The sequence below is a fragment of the Syngnathus floridae genome, chromosome 13 (assembly GCF_059516105.1).
Source record: "Syngnathus floridae isolate MCC-2025c chromosome 13, RoL_Sflo_1.0, whole genome shotgun sequence".
NCBI classification, from domain to species: Eukaryota; Metazoa; Chordata; class Actinopteri; order Syngnathiformes; family Syngnathidae; genus Syngnathus; species Syngnathus floridae.
The window spans coordinates 8,432,951-8,446,132 of NC_142425.1; the positions used below are offsets into that span (position 1 = coordinate 8,432,951).

General features: G+C 41.4%; 1 protein-coding gene across 1 annotated transcript; it reads right to left on the bottom strand.

The window, feature by feature from the left end:
• Positions 1-1,664: 1,664 nt before the first annotated feature.
• On the bottom strand, positions 1,665-11,012 carry lhx4 (LIM homeobox 4). Its single transcript, XM_088394958.1, has 8 exons — positions 10,633-11,012; positions 8,269-8,473; positions 8,051-8,199; positions 5,542-5,713; positions 3,647-3,849; positions 3,416-3,570; positions 2,818-2,989; positions 1,665-2,643 (listed from the first exon to the last, which is right to left on the bottom strand). The coding sequence occupies exons 2-8, from the start codon at positions 8,433-8,435 to the stop codon at positions 2,255-2,257; spliced, it is 1,407 nt and encodes a 468-aa protein (XP_088251084.1). The 5' UTR covers positions 8,436-8,473; positions 10,633-11,012; the 3' UTR covers positions 1,665-2,254.
• Positions 11,013-13,182: the final 2,170 nt, after the last annotated feature.

A 13,182-nucleotide genomic window follows, 5' to 3' on the forward strand; every position in this document is an offset into this window, starting at 1 on the left:
TTCAAAGACACATGGCAATAATAAATAGCACTCATGAAACAAGACGATAAACATGTTGTTAAACTGTACACAATTTACAACAATTAAGATGCAAACATTTGAGGCAACGCAGACAGAAAAGCGGTTGTGATGTTTTCCAAGTGTTTGTTACGAAGAAGGGAAAGAACAATAGGGATCATTTGATTAATCTCTTCAGTCGACAAAAAGCAAAACGCGTAAAAGATCAAATGCAGAAAATGTGTTCGACGGGCCAAACTAAAGATAACATTTCAGTTTCCCCATTGGAAAATAAACTTTCAAATTCCAAAGGCTATGGGCAGCACAGGATTGACAACGTTTGACTTTTCAGCCTGATATTTTCAAATTTTACAAATCAAGTGTACCAATAATAACAATAATATTCATTATAATCCGACATATTGTGTGCTCACTTCACGGCATGGACACACTAGCAATTTTTGATGCACATTGGGGTTAATCCCCATCTCTCAGCATTCACCCATCTATTGCTCCTCTTCCACTTGAATGATTACACTCAAAAAAACAACAACAAAAAAAACGACTTTCGAAGCTCCAAACTGGACTGTAAGATATCTCAGCCTTGCCACCGTTTTACTAATCCCTGTGACACGGAAGCCAGACCATTGGAGAACAGGCGGCCTAACATCTGGCCTCAGTAAGTAGGATGATAGCGGGCAAGGCCCGATGGAGCAGATCGAGCCCCAACGGACTGAGTAGATTACCAAGAGAAGCCCGGATCAGACGGAGGGAAGTAAGCCAAAGTTTTGTCACATCCCCATCATCATCCGAATGAAACCTAATTATGAATTTATCTGTTATCATGACATTATGATGTAATTCTTCTCATATTTTAGTATTATGACTTTATTCTCATATTGGTTTTTTTCCCGCTTTTTTTTGCAAGTTAAAAAAATCCCCCAATGTCAAGGTTGTAAATTCTGGGCGATTGTGCCACTGACCTCAGATTAATTAGCCGGAGTTAATTTTATGGATTGGAGGCATTGATTGTTGATGAATTGGGTCTTTAATCAATGAAAGTAAAGCAGAGGGCACTTCTTTGGAGTGCTGCTGATTTAGTCATTCGTTTGCTGTGTAAAAAAAAGTTAAATGAAGTTAAGTGGATATAAAAAGTCGACACACCCTTTTTTAATTACCTGTGTTTTGTGATATAAAATATCAGAGTGATATTAATAAAACTTTTTCCACCATCTGCTTGACTGGCCAACTCAAAATACTTAATATTTTCTTCAAGGGAAATTCTGACTCCTCAATTCTGAGAATAAATTCAGAGAGACAAAAGTAAGAGTTAAAAAAAAAATAGATTATTAATCGTTAATTTCACAGAATCAATCGAGGCAATGTGGTCAAATGGTAATCCTTCAAATTGCGTGACAATAACACTGGTTATCAGAGCATATGAATATTTTGCATGTGTAAAATATCAAAAGATGGGCATGTCTGGGGAAAAAAAAAAAAAATCCATTGCATCCGTGCATTTTGAAATGTTTTGTGGTCATTTCAAAGTTTTCTGGACTCTCTTGAACATTAAACACTCAAGAGCACACTGCGTTACACAGACGAGAACAAGTCAAGCAGCTACAGATTCACAAGTTTGAAAACATCAGTGTCCCGCGTCCCCCCCTCCCCGTACAAAAAAAAAACGTCCACGTGGGTTTTCGAAATAAACACTTGTGCCACAGTGCTTGTAAAATTCTCTCGATGCGACACTCTTGTGCATACACCTCTCCTCCCATTCTTCTTTTCCTCCTCAAAGCGGCGAGGAGATTAAAGTGCATATAAAAGGCTCGGGACGTTCCGTTAGAAACATGCGGGCGCCTCCGGACTGACGCTCTCCATCAGAGCCTGGTTGTGTTTTTGTCGTCAGTCACGTTTTGGAGAAGTTCAGGATGAGCAAGATGCACTGTTGGGCTTCAGTGCTGACCTGTTTGCCACACGCCGCCACTTATGGAAACCCCTAAATTCCACATCCTTGATATCCTTGATAAATTCTATACACAAAATGGGTGTATGTACTCAAAATTTCAAGTTTCGATAAAATTTTAACACAATTTACGCTAACGTGATAATTGGCTTTCCTGCATTTTTAACGAAGATTTTACAGAACTAATCGTCCCTGGAATCGTCCCCCAATTTTGGAATCGAGGAGATCGAACAAAGGCTTTCCATAACTGCCAGCGTGATGGAAACAAAAAGTCTTGCCTGTGTTTTGTCCTCAGAACTGAGACTGGTCCATCTCATCCAGCCAGGAGGCGGGACTAGTGGGGAAGTCGGGGTAGCCCGTACTGCTGCCCGTGGACAGGTCTGAGGTAGGGCCGCCCGCCATGGCCCTCAGAGCTTGACCCACGCCGCCGGGCCCGCCCTGCGCCCCCAGAGCGTCCATGGTGAAGGCCAGGTTGTTGAGCAAAGGGGTATGGCCGGGCAAGGAAGCGATAGAGGAGGGCGACTGCGGGAGACCGTAGGGGCTTCCCACGCGGATGTCGTGGTACGGTTGGCCCGCCGCGTCCACCGAGAAGCCGCCGTTCAGCACCGCGCCGCTCGTCATGTCGCCGACGCTCCCGTACAGCCCGTTGCCGTGGCCCAGATCTGACACCACCTGGTCGTCTGCCAACCAGAGACGCTAGTGTCACTTATTTTTTCACTTATCAAATACTTGGGCACAGTTCAGTTATATTTAACTTAAGTATGTACAATACTGACGATTAATTGAATTTAAATTGACAGAGCAGAATGTAATTTTTAAATCACCTAAGGAGCCAAAAGTCTTTGAGAATTTACCTCTGAAGCTCAGCTCGCTGTCACTGAGTCCCGCATCGTCCGCCGAGCTTTCCTTCTCAACCTTTGACCCTCCTCGGCTACGTTTCACACTTTTGTAAAACTGAGTCCAGCGATGGCGCCCTGCATCTTTTTTTAGACGTTTTTCCTTTGCTCTGCGGTTCTGGAACCAAACCTGACAAGATGGTTGAAAATCAAGAGAAAGATGATTTTATTATTAAAACAACCATCCGCAAATAAAATACAGGTAGTCTATCACAGTCTAAAACGTTGAAGTACAATAAAGTGCAATGCACAATAGCGCTTCTGAAGTTAGATGTATCGCAACTCTAAGGTCCTAAATAAAACGTGGACAGTCTTGCTTGTTTGCCAAGTTGCCAACTTCTAAAGTGGATTTGTGGCTTGAATTCCTGTTGAGACGTATTCCACACATAGCCACTTGCTTTTATCTGTGATAGATGGAGAGATAGCGAGATAACTAGCATTGTGCCAATTCAAATCGAAATGACCTCGGATATCATTTGGCATGATCACAATCGGCCATCTTTGTTCTTGTGACATTTGAATCAAAATAAGTTTTACTTTCCACAGTGATGTCTACCTGCACGACTCGCATGTCGAGGCCCGTCTCGGAGGAAAGCTGCTCTCTGACGTGTCGTGCCGGTTTGGGGGAGTTCTTGTAGGCACTTTTGAGGGTCTCTAGCTGCTTGGCCGTGATGGTGGTCCTCGGTCGCTTGGTCCCCGCCTCGGAATCATCTAACATACATCAGCAGAACAAAAAGTATGTTTAGATACAAATGATATCGCTTTTGATATCTGTTTTTATGCTGACCGTTTTGTTTGGCCGTCTCGTAGTCCACCTTGCACACCAGCCTGCCATCTTCCATGAGGTAGAACTCATCCCCGGTGGCCAGCTGCCTGCTGCACATAATGCAGGCAAAGCAGTGCAGGTGATACACAAAGTCCTGCGCCTTCCGCACCACCTGCGTGGGGGGGATCCCCTGTTGGCACGATGCACATTTTGTCCCGAAGCGCCTGCAGGGGAGCAAAGAAGAAAGATTTCAGCCAAGCGCCACAACGATGGAGACTAGCTGAGATTAAAGCAGTTTCCCATACTAAGATGGCTACGATATGTATTTTCCTCTCAACTGCAGTCAAGAGTGATGGTGCACCGCCTGTGTTAATAGAAGCTCCAGCTGTTGAAGCGAGAGAAAAAAAATCAGCACTGGAATGCATTTCTGTTAACGATAGACCTGTCTGCAACTTGATGGATGGAGAAGATCAATGCACTGCGGCCACTGTGTGTGTCTGTGCGTGTGTGTGTGTTTATGTGTTTGTAGAAGAAGTACAGGGGATGAAGAAGAAGAGGAGGAGGAGGAGGAGGAGGAGAAAAAGAGAGAAGGGTGCTCCAAGTAAACACACCCTCAGGAGGACCAATAAAACACTGACTCAGGAGAGGCTCTAAATCACGCCAGCGAGCCTGAGACAGTAAAAGAGCAAGGTGAAGCCGACACACACGCACACACAAAGGCCACAATATTAGGTACACTTGTACGGAGAGAGCTGGAACAAAAATGTGGCCAGCACAAAGATAATAATGCTCATAGACAGATAAGTGTTCATTTGTTTAGTATAATAAACATATGGTTAAATTAACTATAATTATATATATATAAAAAAATGTAGTTTGCAGTGTTCTCACATCAGATTGCTAGCTAGCTGTATGTAGCGACATGAGAGAGTTTAAGAAACAGCTTTGCTATGCAATTGTACATTAAGCAAATTGAACTGAGCATTTTTATATTTTTAAAGGTGCAGTTTTTTTTTTCCGCCAGGGCCATTCAACTGAATCGGTGCCCTTTGCATCCCTATAAATGCGCCATAAATTAACTATAAAAAATCTTTTATCAAGCGGTGTCCTGCACAGTGCTCAACAATCTCATTACAAAATACAATTTAAAAGATTCATCAACTGCTTTAGAAATATTATTTTTATTGTAAGATCTTTTTTTCATATTTCTCAACTAAACTTTAAGTTAATTCTCTTTTTAAAAAAAAAGACTCTTACCCTACCACAATATCACGTCTGAAATATTTGGAATATTCCAAAAACCCACCGGATATTGCATTAATTAGAGATTCTGCAAACCCACAAACATAAGTTCATCCATTTCCTTTCATATTTCAATTATGAAATGCTGACTGAACTCTGTCACCTAAACTATTTTGGATGTTAAATGTTTCTTTTTAAAATACACATCAACATACTATTAACGTGAATGCCATGTGACTATACTACATCTATTGGCATATTTTTATGATCAAAAACTCACTCATTAGTTCCAGCAACATGTTGCCTGAGATGGGCCAATACACTTTTTGAGTAGTTCAGATGCAGGTGTACCTAATGTTGTGTCTGGTTACCTGTAATATGTGCAACTGCTTTTCCACAATGCAAAACAAAATAAATCAAAGTACGGGAAATAATTATTTTTGATCATTGCATTGTATTTTTCCTGCATTTAGTGCATTTCTAGGATGGTTTTCGCATACTAAAATTGCCCCTGATCAGAAAAAAAGGTTCCACGCATATTAACCCAAAGCGCAATAATTAGTATTACATAAGAAAGCTAAACTGAACTCCCTCATCTTATTTGAGGAAGCTTCTCTGAAAACATGTGGGTTAGCAGGTCATGAGAAAGGTGAAAGGGCAAAGGAGAGACTGACTTAAAGAAATCCTCCTTGCAGTAGACGCTGCCGGCCCTGGAGAAGCACTTGTCGGCCAGCGGCGTGTGGCAGTCGGCGCACTTGAGGCACTTGGAGTGCCAATGTCTGTCCAGGACCTTCAGGATGAACTTGTCCACGATGTGCTGACTGCAGCCCGCACACTGAGGGATCTCTGTCAGGTGGGGAACACACACATTGTCATCTATTTCAATGTCTACAATGTAAATATTGACAAGGCAGACAACCATTAGTAACGAAAATGGTTGTTGTAAATTGTGAGGGGGGGGCTGTGATCATATATGCAATACTAAAAATGTTAAAACAAAAATATCTAAACCACTAAGCTTTATAATATACAAAAAACAAATATTTATTTAATTGTTAAATACCTCTTGCAGATGTAAGCTGCAAGGTCAAAGTCACGTGTGTTAAACTCAAGGCTGGAGGGCCAAAATCTGGTCCACTGTATTATTTCATGTATGGATCAAATTCTTGTTCTTGTCATTTTGGCAATAAATAAATAAAGTTGGACTGAAAATTGCATTTTACTTCACTTGAACCACATCACCACAGTTGGAAAGAAAGAAAGAAAGAAAGAAAGAAAGAAAGAAAGAAAGAAAGAAAGAAAGAAAGAAAGAAAGAAAGAAAGAAAGAAAGAAAGAAAGAAATACAAGTACAGCTAAATGCATTGACGTCATCGTCTTAACGAAATAAAAAAATGCAAAATGTCATGCCAGCAAACGTCAGGATTGAAATGCATAAATTTTATGAGTCTCATATAAATCACGTGTCCAATTTGAGTATATTATTACTGTATTTTCAAAACGCTTTATTAACACGTTGATGGTCCTTATTTAATTAGCCTTTAATTGTGATTAAAACCACATTCTCCGGGATGAATTGGCACTTGCATGTCTCTGTCCATGGTGCTGACGGTTTTGATCATTTTACACAGCTCAATACGGTGGTCGTAGTTTTAAAGGAGATACACTTTGTAATTATGACGACATTTTGTAAACGAAAAAAAAAGCATTTTATATATAGCGACCGTGCTATTATAGCCGCGTGCAATCGGCTGCTACGACAAATATTTAAATGAAACAATAAATAAATAAAAAGAGCAAATACTATGTTAGTCAACACGATGTTTGACATCAATTGCTTTTTTTAACTCACAGATGCACGTCCATTTTTGTCGTCAATTTCAGCATGCACAATAATGACTGGCTCGCATAACCTCAACAACGTTTCTTCCTCATCCAAACAGCAGAAAAAAATCTTACCTTCTATTTTGCTGCCGATATGTTTTTTTTAACGCCACCGTATCATCTACCCAAGCGACCAAAAACAGTCAAAATGCGCAAAACATTTCAAAATGGCTCAGCCTTAAAATATTCGTTTAAATGCGTTCAATTTGGTTTAATATTATTATGAGTTGAGTGCATCATTCAAATTTTCTTGATTTATTTGTTTGTGTAACAACAACCAAATGTAAATGATTTACTACAACAAACTGTATTTAAAATAAGCATTTTAAAAAAGAAAGAAAAATGATGGCGCGATATTGTATCTCATGGTATCGGTTGCCATGACTCCCCTCCCCATCATCACATTAAACCTCATCATCTTCATCACCTCAACTGTGCAAGAGGTCACGCACATGCAATGAATCCATTTTCTGCCGTTTCCATTTTCCTATTTAGTTCGTTGGTCGAATTTTCTACGCACGATACGGAAAGAAATCTCTATTATTCCTAGAAACAAAAAAATGCAGATTTTAAATCCACGCAGGATGTTGCCACTCCAGGGGGGCTGAGTGGCAGGATCTTTGTCCAATCTTTTAATCTGCCTCGAATTATAACATTAAATAGCATCTTACCACATTTATAGTCTGTTTGAAAAATCTAGCACAATTAAAAAGATTTATTGACATTTTTATTTTCTATTAGATTCTGGTGGATTAATTTCTTTAGACTGTATGCCAGAAATGATCGATTTTACCAGAATTAGGTCACAACCGAATTATTTACCGTTGCAATCACATTATGTGCTATTATAATAAATGAAAAAGAGATTTGCATGCCTACACAACTACACATTAAGGTTTTCTCTATATTTCGCTCTCAACGGGACAAAATCTTGTGCAACATGAAACGGGGGGCGCACGCTAAGGCCTTTTAAAAAACACAATGCACGAGCCGGGCTTGCATTATAGGGACGGGCAGTCTTCGTTTTGGCATTTAAATACTTTTTTTTGTTTGTTTTTAGAATTAGGCCAATTGAAAACTAAGGTGCTTGCAGATTTAGGTGTGTTTTTTTTTACACAAATAAAACCAAACAAGACGAACGAATATGCAAATGCATTTCCCTGTAGTTGCGTAAAGGAAAAAAAAAGACACAGCACAGCTAAAACAGCGTCCTCGTGCAGCACTCGTAACACGCAATCTAATAAATTCGTAAATCAAAACATATATTAATATGAACAGGAGTAATCGGTGCATGTCCTTACGTTGCAATGGCACTCCTAGGATGTCCGGTAAACTCTTAACGGGACTCTCTGTGGGAAGGACCGTCGCACTTTGCATCATCGTGATCCGACACGCGCACGCACATACACCCGCAACACACGGTGGGCGCGCTCCCCCCCTCTCGTGCCGTCTGAATGTTAAAAAGAAAAAAAAGGAGAGGGGAAAAAAAGGGAGCAAAATAGGCTTCTGGTGTTGCTACCCTCTCGTTATGTCCAACAAGCGATGGCGTCCGCGCTTGTGCCGGGCCGTGTCGAGCTCTTTTTTGGACAGGATCAAGACAGGCTCCTGAGTCCTGCAGGGGTGGCGGGCCGTGACGTCAACGCGGCGCAGACTCACCGAGGGCCAATGAGAGCGCTCCTCCACCATCACCCCCCCTTCTCCTCCTCCATCCTCTCCTCCTCCTCCTGAGCATCCAAGGGAGGTGGAGAAAAGAAGCAGAGGCGGGCCATGAGCCGCTGGAGCCCATAAATAGCTCACTGCAGCGTGAGTGTCCCCCCTGAGGAACCCCGGGGCCACCAAATAGGACGACCCCGCAAATAAGAATTTTAGCCCTGGTGTCATTTTAAACAATAATCCGGATGATGTGGCGTTCTAATCATTTTCCGTTCGCATAAAAGCAGGAATAGTGGTTGACGCTATACGATAGATGAGTAGAAATTGTTCAAAACTATTTTTTTATATTTAAGTAAAAACATAAGGTTGGATTTTTCCCCACCATCAAGCCAATGTGCATGAAAGTGGCATGTTTCATGCTGCTATAAAAACAATTTTATTGTTGAATTTTATACTGAAGCAAAAACAAGTAGCTTTAGGAGGGATGCACACAACTAATCACGTTATATTCAATCATTTACTATCATTTATGTTTTCTTATAAATTATAATAAGCACGGATGCATGGTGTTGGATTACACAATCAACCTTCGAGCAAAAAGTAGGTCTTGGTCATTTTGACACTATTCGATACACACTCATTTTCTCATGTCAAATGCCGACAGCCAGTTAACATTTATTTGAACTAAACAATCAAGTATAACGATGGAATGACAATTTTCCCATTGTGTACGTGATGGCAACGAGATAAGACTGCAGAAGAAGTATACAGACTCGAAATTCATAAATTTAGATATAAATGTAATGCAGACATTTTACTATGCGTTCTTATTTTCCTGAGATCAAAATTACAATAAGTACAATGCAGATGGGATGCTCCACAGTCTATTTTCTTAAGCAATATTCGCAGGATAGTACACTATAGCCATACGTCTTGTTTTTTTAATAACTCACCACCTGCACACTATATCATTCAGGTTTTAGCAAAAATAAATATTCACAATGCACTACAACAATAATAATAATAATAATAATAATAATAATAATAATTCGGTTTCATTTTTGTGTTCAGGGTTGAGGAAAGAAAAGAAAGCAGCAATGCGTTTCTTGGAATATGGCGCAATGACGTGTCACTCCGACATGCACGTGAGTGGTCCGAGAAGACATTGCAATCGCTCTGACACAACTCATTGGAGCTTTCAAGTGTTCTCTATACAGGCTTGGGACTGCGAGTTCAAACTAGATGAACTCCGTTGTCGCTTCCAATTGACTTCAAGACACACAAACAACACGAGCCACTGACAACCACCTGAACGGCTCACATATGGGCGCCAACGAACATACGTGAAATACTGATGAGTACAGCATGTACAAATAAATAAATACATACCAAAAATCATATAAAAAAATAATTTTCCTTTCAACAATTTCCTCCAAAATATGATAACTACATGAATATGAAGGATTTTTAAAAATGTCAACATGATACAAGAAACATGATGTTTTGAGAATATTTAAAGAACAGTTTTAAAAGTAGTAATAATGGAAACAATAACATGCAATGCAGCAAATCATCTTATAGACGAAAATATCCACCAAAATTACTAAATTCCATTATTAAATCTATACACTGATAAAAGATGTTGAATTAATTCACATCTATCTATCTATCTATCTATCTATCTATCTATCTATCTATCTATCTATCTATCTATCTATCTATCTATCTATCTATCTATCTATCTATCTATCTATCTATCTCGAATTGTATTTAATGCAAACGTGAAGCAAGCAGTTTCTGTCATCCAATAATGTCCACAAGCAATTCCAATTTTCAAAAATCCCCATGCACTAACTCCTACCCCCAAAATGTCGTTTTTTGTCAACAAGCAATGCACAGAAATACACCCGTTTAAAATATCCATATATGTTCAAAGTTGTGATTTTTCGAAAGAATCGAATGCAGCCAAAGGAGGAGGCAGTAATTCACTGCGAGGGCGACTCCTTTGCCATGGCCATTGACCCGCCACCTCTTAATTAGAGCTCATCTTTCACTTTATTGACATCTGCACGCGCACACACTCACAGGCACAAGACGTCATCTTTTGCTGTGATTCTCCCCAAAACGCGTCAAATCCACCACTTTCATGCATTCACGAAATCCAACTTTATGTTGCATTTTGTTTGCATTTACAACAATGAAGAAATATTCCTTGATCGTGCAGACCTACCTCACCTCCGCTCCTCCTCCTCCTCTTCTTCTTCACCTTCCTCCGCCTCACCTTTCCGCACGGAGTGCTGCATCCTGCAGGTTAAACCCGGAAAAAGAGTCCCCATGTACCTCAGCCAGTCTTGGTGACGATGCACCGTGGAAGTCAAGAGAGGAGCTGAAGAAGCACCCGCGTACAGGGGAGGAGAAGAACCGAAGAGAGGGAGAGCAGGGCAGAGAGGCAGGCGGCAAGCCTCCTGCGGAAGAGAAAATTAAATTGCACTTGGGGGGCAAATTGTATTAGGGAATAGTTATTGTCTCCTGACAGCTCCTGTCCATTTGGGTAATTAGTCGCCCAGATTGGTCCAACTGTCAGAAATGATATTTTCCCCATTCCCCGATTGAACCTGACCCTCTACTGTACACCATTATACCGCACGCGCGCACGCGCGCGGACGAGGCGTTAATAGGCTCATTGCACGCGCTAATAACTGCAAAGTTCAGCCAACTTGTCGACCACTCACTGCTTACTAATCATCCATCCTGACCACTGCTTTTGATTTTTATTACAGACACGTCTCATTATTATTCTTATTGTAGTCATTAATTTGAACAATTACAAGTGTAATATATATATATATATATATATATATATATATATATATATATATATATATATATATACATATATTTTTTTTCTCCCAGGTTCAAATCAGGCCCATATGTTGCAAATCTGCAAGGGTTCAAAAGCAACCCTTTTGCCGGGTACCACACACTCGTGTGCCACTAAAATGAGCACTGGCCAACATGTTGATGGAGAGGAAGGAAGTGAAAAGCAAGTTTTGGGGGGGGGGGGGGGGGGGGGGACGAGAGCAGTAAAAGCCGACGGATGTGACCCTAGTTGACTCCTGCCTTTAAAAGGCGGAATATTGAAACCGAGGGGGGCCTAGGCTTATATTTGAATGTGATATATACCAATACAATATATTAACCTCCTTTTCTTCATAATGTATTCACCCAGCAGCCTCTCTTCCTCAGCCTCCTCCTCCACACTGGCCACAGCGGGAAGCTTTATAGTCGTATTAAAGTCAGAAAGAGAGATGACAGAAAAATGCATCAAGGTTCCCTCCTGCATGCTAATATCAATAGCAGCGGGGTAATAAACACGGTGCTGAGGAGCTACTATAAAAGCTTACATCTTCTAATTTATGGAAGACAACAACAGGCCGGCAAGGTGACGTTTTTACCCTTCACTGCGTTTGGGAGATATTTGCTTGAAATGTAAAGAAAACTTTAGGCAACTTTTTCGTGGGTTTTCCTGCCTCATTCAAAAAAACATTCACGTTAGGTTGAGACAAAGTAGTGTAGCAAAGTAAGACAACCTAAACTTCCTTGTGACTCCACAAAGCTGAATAAAGAAATCCAAAATCCAAAACAAAAACCTCGTTTTGAACGGCGTGTCCTCAGAGTGAACCGAGCCGCCCTCAGACTTGGCAGCGGCGTCGAGCCATTACAGTGCACGACTGCCAGCGTCGTCATTAGGAATCATTAGTTTGCAGCTCAATGAGGCTCAAGTGTGCAGTGGGGCGAAAAACCCAGGTAACGTTTAAACAGATTAACAGATCACTCGCCTGGAACAAAAGTGCTCAAGGACGAATCTTGTTGAATTTGTGACGTAACGTGAGCAACCCATCCATCCATCCATCCATGCATCATCCATGTATCCATGCATCCGTCCATCCATGCATCCGTCCATCCATGCATCCATCCATCCATGCCTCCATCCATCCATCCATCCATCCATCCATCCATCCATCCATCCATCCATCCATCCATCCATCCATCCATCCATCCATGCCTCCATCCATCCATGCCTCCATCCATCCATCCATGCATCTATCCATCCATCTATGCATCCATCCATCCATCTATGCTTCCATCCATCCATCTATGCTTCCATCCATCCATCCATTGCACATTTGCTTCAGTGAGAGCAGCACAAGTGCAGTGATGCTTCAAAGCGCCATTATTAATCAGCCCGCCACTCATGTGGACTATTTCAGCAGCCGGAGCCGTCACGCTGCTCACACCCAAGAAGTGGATGAGGAGATGAGAGTGTTTGTTTTCACTGAGAGCATGAAGAGAATTCAATCCAATGTTCCAGGAAACACAAAGCTCAAGATCACAAGCGTCCCCCTCAGATGAGTCCGTCGTAATCCCGACGACATCGGACCTCCATCCATATATCCCTCGGGTGCGCTTTCATCCAGTTCGACCCCTTCTCCACCCACCAAGAGGGAGTCCACCTTCAAGTGTATGTGAGGGGAAGAAGGGCCGTGAAAGCCGATTGCGTTTTAATAAAGTTTATTATCTGCGGGGAGCTAATCCTCACGGGTAATCTCTCCCCCTAAAGGAAAGCTGGATTACTCACTTGCTTTAATCCCAATGAAATTGTTAGGATTCAGCCTGTGCTGTGCAGCAGATGGCAACAGGCTTTTTCCTTCAACCTTGTGATGATTTAACCCCCCTCACCTCCCACCACTCCGCATTTCAAAATGCAACACCCTGCTGC

What these genes read in the sequence shown, in the direction of transcription:
- lhx4 (XM_088394958.1), bottom strand. Translation starts at nt 8,435, where the DNA reads ATGGTGGAGGAGCGCTCTCATTGGCCCTCGGTGAGTCTGCGCCGCGTT. An exon ending in TTGTTGGACATAACGAGAGG is followed by an intron (nt 8,200 to 8,268) that starts GTAGCAACACCA and finishes TTTAACATTCAG; the next exon opens with ACGGCACGAGAGGGGGGGAG. An exon ending in CAGCGAGCTGAGCTTCAGAG is followed by an intron (nt 2,644 to 2,817) that starts GTAAATTCTCAA and finishes TCTGGTTGGCAG; the next exon opens with ACGACCAGGTGGTGTCAGAT.